Source organism: Coptis chinensis, chromosome 1, assembly GCF_015680905.1.
Source record: "Coptis chinensis isolate HL-2020 chromosome 1, ASM1568090v1, whole genome shotgun sequence".
NCBI lineage: Eukaryota > Viridiplantae > Streptophyta > Magnoliopsida > Ranunculales > Ranunculaceae > Coptis > Coptis chinensis.
Window position 1 is genome coordinate 26039350 of NC_141456.1, and position 7720 is coordinate 26047069.

General features: G+C 38.7%; 1 protein-coding gene across 1 annotated transcript; it reads right to left on the reverse strand.

Annotated features, from left to right (window-relative positions):
- Nucleotides 1–304: 304 nt before the first annotated feature.
- On the reverse strand, nucleotides 305–721 carry LOC147523159 (uncharacterized). Its single transcript, XM_086569674.1, has one exon. It carries the CDS (start codon nucleotides 719–721, stop codon nucleotides 305–307), a length of 417 nt encoding a protein of 138 aa, XP_086425800.1.
- Nucleotides 722–7720: the final 6999 nt, after the last annotated feature.

Below are 7720 nucleotides of genomic sequence, written 5' to 3' on the forward strand. Positions count from 1 at the left end.
TCTGGTGCGTAGACTAGCCCTTTCGCAGTCACCTGTTGAATGTTTTGTGTCGCGACCTAATCCCCTCTTATCTCATATGTTCCTCCATTGGTTGGGAAGCGGATCACCTGATAATATGTGGATGGGATGGCCTTCATCTCGTGAATCCATCTTCTACCTAAGATTGCGTTGTAGTGGGAGTTGGTGTTTACTATCATAAATCGGGTAAACACTGTCACTGGCCCTACAGTCACTGGTAGCATCAATTCCCCCAACGGCTCTGTCATGCTGCCGTTGAAGCCGAATAAGTTGGTCTGCGAGGGCTTCATTGCTTGCTTTCGATGCCCATCTCTTCCATCGTGCCTTTGAATAACAGATCAACTGACCTTCCGTAGTCTATCAGGACCTTTTTCACCATGTAGTTACCCATCGCAATGGTGATCACCAACACATCCTCATGAGGCGAGGCCACTGACTCTAAATCTCTTCGAGTGAACTCTATCCGGTCATTCCCCTTGCCGACGCCTGGAACAGGCCTCAGATTGCTCTGCACCTCATTTATCTGCTGCAGAGTAGCAGTTCTCCACACTTTATCTCTGTGAGCATTTCTCCCCACCATCTCTCCACTAAAGATGACATTAATCATACCTAGGATTCTGGCCGCGGCCTGAACTCTTTCAACTGGTTGCACTTCCTTGATGAACTCCTTCAACTTCCCTCTCCCAATCATCCTCTCTACCATCCACTACAATGTGAAACATTCATTGGTGGCGTGATTCCGGACCTGGTAATATGCACAAAATGGCTTTCCCTCTATTTCCCTGGGTGTACTCCACGGAGCTTCATAGTGCTGTTGTCCATTGATTAATGGCAAGATCTCTTCCAACAGTTTATTCAGTGGAGTCAAATCTGTCTCGCGATAAGGTTTTCTTTCCCTATATTCTCTTCTAGCTTGCTCCCTGACTCTTTCTGCTCTCTGTGTTTCACCTCTGTAGTTTCCCCCCTCTCGTGCCACGGTCCTTTCTCTGTCTCTTCGATCCTCCACTCCCACAGCATGTACTGACTTCTCTGGCTTCTTGTGTTCCTTACTAGTCCTCTGCAAAATATCCTCGTACCTTATGTATCTCTCTACCTTCAGATATAAAGCGTGCAAAGTAGTAACATCAATCTTGGACACCGAGTCATGGACCCTGGTTCCCTATTTCAATCCATGCTGGAATGCGATGACTGCGGTGCGCTCATCTAGGTTTTCCACTCGTAGTGTCTCCTCGTTGAATCGGCACAGGAAATCCCTCAACGTCTCGGTGGACTTTTGCTTGACGTTAAAGAGATCTGCGACATCTACTACCCTCTTTCTTTGGTAAATAAAATGATTTACGAAAGCTTGCTCCAGTTCCTCGAACCTTCGTATAGTCTGCGACCCCAGTCGGTAATACCAATCCGAGACTCCCCCTTTCAAACTAGCTGGGAACATTATACAGCGGAGTCCATCGTACTTCTCTTCTTGCCATAAGGGCATCTGCTGCCTAAAGTGGTGCAAATGGTCAGCCGGGTCTCCTTTCCCGTCGTACATCTCAAACCGGGGTTGCGTGAACCTCTTGGGTACCTCAGAGTTCCAGACTAAGTCGGCCAGCGGGTTTTGATTCAAATTGGCCACCACTTTCTCTGCCGCGCCGTGCTTCTCCTTCTCCGCCGTGCGATTAGCTTCTCTGTCCCTTTCGATCATCGCCTGCACCATTTCCATGGTAATGCCTCCAGTGTTGTTCGCTCCGGTCTCATGCGGGAGTTCCATGCCTTGACCTTCTGCCTCACTACCCTCAGGTTCTGCTGTATTAGCTCCCCCTTGGGTGGTTTCTCTATCAATATCCGGTGTAGGGACTACTTGTGGGGGTAACTATAGGCATAGTTACATTGTTATCAACCACTCTGCCAGAACGGAGAGTGGTTGTTTACATTTTCTGTACTAGTATTACCGTTCACCTCACAGGCTGTGTTTGTTGTTTTAGGATTAGTTATTGCTTGACTTGGAAACACACCTTTGGGTTGTACTTTCTCTTGTGCTAACTGCTGTAAGAAAAGTTGAATGGCTTGTAAAATCTGTTGTTGGGATTGCATAAAAGTATCGAAACGATCCGGTTGTGGAGGAGTAGTTGTTACAGGTTGTGTGATAGGAACTATGTCACGTTGATTATTAATGGGTGGGTTGTGATAGTTATTATTATTAACCGGAATGATACCTCTATTTGTATTATAATTATTATTGTTATAATTATTATAATTACCCTGACCTTGTCCTTGTCGTGGTGGAGCTTGGTTATAATTGTTTGTTTGCCTAACATTTTGATTATTAAACCCTAGAGGTGGTACTTGTTGATTATTTCTCCAACTGAAGTTCGGGTGTTGTCTCCAAGGGGTGTTAGGAATAGGATAACTATTAATTGAGCAAATGTTATCTTGTTGAGATGTTTGTTGTTCATAAGCTAGAGGACAATAAGAGTCGGGATGTTCAGGACTCAAACAGAAATTACATGGATTGGAGTTGACATTCATGACGGGGATAGGATTTTGTTGAACAGAAATAGCCTCTACCTTTTTAGTGAGAGATTCGATTAAAGTTTTTAGCTCAGGATCTGGTTTCATCTCAAATATACCGGCGGCCTTAACTGTTGTAGAAGAACTAGCGGAACGGGAGATATCGTCACTACCCCCCCAGTTATTATTTTGCTTTGTTTGATCTTCTAAGAATTTATAAGCCTCTGAGGCTCCTTTACTTAGGAAACTACCCCCATTCATTATGTCAAGGACTTCTTTATGGTGGTGTAGAAGTCCTTTGAAAAAGGCACGAACTAACGTGTCCTTCACGAGGTTATGGTGTGGACACTCTATAAGAAGATCGGTGAAACGATTCCAAGCCTCTGAAAATGATTCATGAGGATTCTGTCGAAAGAAATGAATCTTGAAAAGCATTTCATCTGTCTTTAGGGGTAGGTAAAAATGTTCCATAAATAGTTGAACAAGTTTGGCCCACGAGTCCACAGAATTAGGTGCTTGGGCAGTTAACCAAGACGCCGCCTTATTAGCTAAAGTTTAATGAAATATCCTCAGTTTAATTTGTTCAGCACCAACCGTAGGATGGTGGAATGTTGTAAGCACTTGTTCAATCATACACATGTGCTGATAAGGTTTTCCATGAAAAACGGATAAGAAATTAAATATATTTGGGGGGATTCGGAAATCCCCCACTGGGTCTGCTAGAACGATGCAAGATTTTGGGCTATCGTTCAAGGCTTTGTAAAAGTTAGAGAGAGGAGACTCTCTTTCTTCAGCCATAATGTCAGGTGTTGTGTGTGGTATACTAGAAAGGCGTGTTTGTTGACGTTATCGGCTGATAACCTTAGGTGTTTTTCTTCAACCTGACCTTAATCTCATGCAAGGCTAAGACCAATCTTAACTAAACACGACAACACTCAAAACAATCTTGATATGCTAGTATAAACCTCTAACTGGAGATGCGAGGTGTGGAAGAAAGGAGTACCTGAATGCCTCCTTGCTTCGCTTATAAATAGCGTCTTGTTTACGCGTGCTCAGTGTGTATAACAAGTTAGAACACTGAATAACTTGAAGAAATGGAAATTTGAAACAAACCTGTGAAAATCGGGCAGTTTCGATAAAAAGTGGTCGCTCGAATAAGCCTAGCTAGCGTGGGTCGCTTCGAGAACAACCGGAGTTCTAGGCATTTGGGGGGCGTTGGGTTTATGCCTTGGGAGGGCGCGGGTCGAGTTCAGGTCAAACGAGAGTTTCGGTTTATGCCTTGGGAGGGTGGCTCGCTCGATTTGATTTTGGGGCTGAGTCATGCTCTAATTTAGCCTTATTTAAAAGGGTCGCACTCCATGTAATTCTTCGATGAAAATTTCAGTGCTGAAATAGACAACCACAGTTAGAATCAAATAAGAGTGGATGGGTTTAATGGGACTTAGAAAGACTAATTATACTAACGAAAACAATTCAAAAAGGAACTAAGATGGCAACGACGCCATTTGATAATAGGTAAAATGAATAGTTTTACCTACGCATAAATGATGAAACTTAAACACAAGTAAAACTAAAGCTAAATAGGTATGCTAGGTTATCAAAAATTTCTACTCTCGATACTATTGAAATAGAGTTGGAATAGAAGATTCGTTCCACTCCTAGTTCTTTAGAATTTGCGTTTCCTAAGCTAATCAATCTATCCAAAGTCAATGAGAGTTTTACGATGGAATTATACTACGATGGCAATTCAAATACTAAAATACTAACAAGATGATGCAACTACGAGAATACTAAGGTCTGAATCTAGATAAAGAATTAGGGGAATTTGATTCCACCTTGACTTCAACTTAATAAACTAGCATAGATTGTTGTAATCCAATTCTTACATTCTTACGATAAGAATTGATCTCCCTAATCATTCATGACAATCTCTACCAACTAATGACTAGCATGTGAGGAAGTTCAACCCATTCTCATGGCGAATCAACTACCTTCTAGAGTGGAATAGACTCTTACAACTATTTCTATACTGCACAATCAAGTTTTCATCAAGGCTTCCTCAAACCCCTTTAATGGAGGTTTAGCCTTGATTCACCAAACTATCACTTCTATATGAATTTAAGCAAGACATGATTAAAAGATTCTAACTTTGCTTATTTAAACTCAAATAGAAACTACTCATGCAAGAATTGATTAAAACTAATAATGACAAATAACTAAATCTATGAATTGAAACTAAATAATTAATGGAAAATGAAACTAATTTATGAAGAACTAATTAACTTTATTGATTTAATAAATAGCAGTAACAATTATTCAATACTGAATTTAAAACAAGAATAAAAACTAATTAATTCATGTAAAAACTAGATCTAAAACTATGCTCTAATGGCTACTTTCTACCTAAAAAACTAATTTATGAAGAACTAATTAACTTTATTGATCTAATGAATAGCAATAACAATTATTCAATACTGAATTTAAAACAAGAATAAAAACTAATTAATTCATGTAAAAACTAGATCTAAAACTATGCTCTAATGGCTACTTTCTACCTAAAAAACTAATTATTCTCTTAAGAGTTAAGTCTTCTCCTTTGTAAAGGAGGAGACCATATCCATATTTTCGTGCATAGGCTGAGGAGCCATGTTCTGGGCCGGAAAATCGACCCCAAAGCCCAATTTCTTCAGTTCACAGAGCCCGTTTCAGTTGGATTTGACTTCAACAGACTTTTCATCTACTTTTGCTCCTCTAATTGGGTCAAGGCTTGGACCATTGGAAATCTCATTCCGAGCCGATCGTTTTGACATAAGGTAGACCCAATTCTGAGGTCTGAGTCCAAAGTTACGGTCTTAGGAAGTTCTGCTGACTTTTTGTGCTCTGTTTCTGCCGCGTTGACTTTGACTTTTCAGCTTTGACCGGCCTTTAATAAGGCCTTTTCTCCTTGAATCTTGGCCTTTAATTACAGAACTTCTTAGCAACCAACCCTTGCTCCTTTATCTCGCCAAAGTGATACATTTCTGCACATAATTGACTTCAATGCCTGAAATACATAAAAGCACGTAATCAGCATTAACTCTTATTTATTACTCGCATAATTGGTCTAAAAGTATTATTGTTAATGGGTTAAAACTACAGTTTTGGGCTCTTATCACTACACACTGGAGTGAGCGAAACTTGAGTGGAAAAATCAGAGTGTTTTTGTCTTGACATATATGTGAGGACCTACTTAAGGACGTTATTCCAAAGTTTCATAAATGGATCTATTATTTCATTTCTAGCATAGTTCATTATATATATGTTTATTCATAGATGATTGATTATTATGCATATATTTGCTTAGGTTTTGACTTGATTATTCTGTATTCATTGCTAGTGAGATGTATAGATATTTGAGAATAAATAAGGAAACAATAGTTTTATTTCTTAGTAGTTGTAGTATAGATGAAGTTTGTGAGTACCTTCACTAGAAAACTCTCACGAGGCTATAACTCGTCCATTAGGGAATTCCTAGTGGTTTATGGCCTTGTTGCATATGGTCAATCAATGCAATCGCACTCAGCGAAATGAGATTAGTTAGAACTCCTTTTTTGGTCACTTATTCTAATTTCTCATATTTGCTTGAGGACAAGCAAAATGCTGTTTGGGGGTGGTTTGATAAGAGCCCAAAACTGTAGTTTTAACCCTTTAACAATATTACGTTTAGACCAATTATGTGATTAATAAGTAAGAGTTAGTATTGTTATCGTGTTCTTATGTATTTCAGGCATTGGAGTCGAATATGTGTAGAAATGCGTCCCTTTTGCGAGATAAAGGAGCAAAGGTTGGTTGCTAAGAAGTTCTATGATTAAAGGCCAAGATTCAAGGAGAAAAAGCCTTTTTAAAGCCCGATCAAAGTCAACGCGGACAGAAATAGCGCACAAAAGTCAGCAGAACTTCCGAAGACCGTATCTTTGGACTCATATCTTGGAATTAGGCCTACCTTACGTCAAAACGACCGGCTCGAAAAGAGCTTTCTAATTGTCCAAGCCGTGAACCAATCAGAGGAGCAGAAGTGGACGAAAAGGTTGTTGAAGTCATTTCCAACTGAAAACCCCTTTGTGGATTGAAGTAATGAGGTTTTGGGCTCAATTTTCCGGCCCAAAACATGGCTCCTCAGCCCATGCACGAATTTGTGGATATGGTCTCTTCTATATCAAGAGACTAAAGCTTAGCTCTTAAGTTACTTAGTTTTTAGTTAGTTTTTAATTAGTGGATGATCAAAATACTTAGTTTTTACTTCATTAAATTAGTTTTTATATAGATTAATCTAGTTAGTTAAAGGAAATAAGTTGTTGGAACAAGATTGAGCTTTTAGAATAAAATACTTAGTTTATATTTCAAGTTTTAGTTCTAATTTAATATTTAATTCATAGATTTAGTTTGTCTTAAATTGATAATTAGTTATTCATAATCTTAGTTCTAAATTAGTTTTAAATTCAGTTTTAATTCATTTTGAATCTTAGACCATTGTTCAATTAGATTTATAAAGTTTAATTATTTATATCAAATGACTTGTTCTTATTGTTCTTGTGTTAGAAATGATAGTGTAATGATTCAAGGCTAAAACCTCCATTAGAGGGATTTGAGGAAGCCTTGATGAAACTTGATTTCGATTAGCATAGAAATCATCGTAATGATCTATTCCATTCTAGAAAGTAATTAGTCCTTCATGAGTATGGGTTTGATTGTTTCACATACTAATTATTAGTTGGTAGAGATTACCATAAATGATTAGGGATTAGATAGACCCAATTGTTATGCGAAAACATTTCAATTTGGATTACGACAATTCTTCGTTAGTTAATTAAGTTAAATCAAGGCGGAATCAAATTCCCCTAATTCATTCTCATATTGTCAATTTAGTATCGAATTGCCGTCATTTCATTTATCGCTTCTTGATTAGTTGATTTACCATCATAGTTAATTTCAATTCCATTACTCTCACGACTTTGTTAGCTTACACGAACTAGGAAATGTTACATTCTAAACGAACTAGGAGTGGAACGAATTCTCTACTTTAAACATATTGCATTGACAACGAGAGTAGATAACTTTGATATATTAGGCACAAAACAGTTCTAGTTTTACTTACGTTTTAGTTTCATCGCTTATTCGTAGGTAAAACTATCGTTTTTACATTTATCAGTGCGCCCTGCGCCCTTCATAG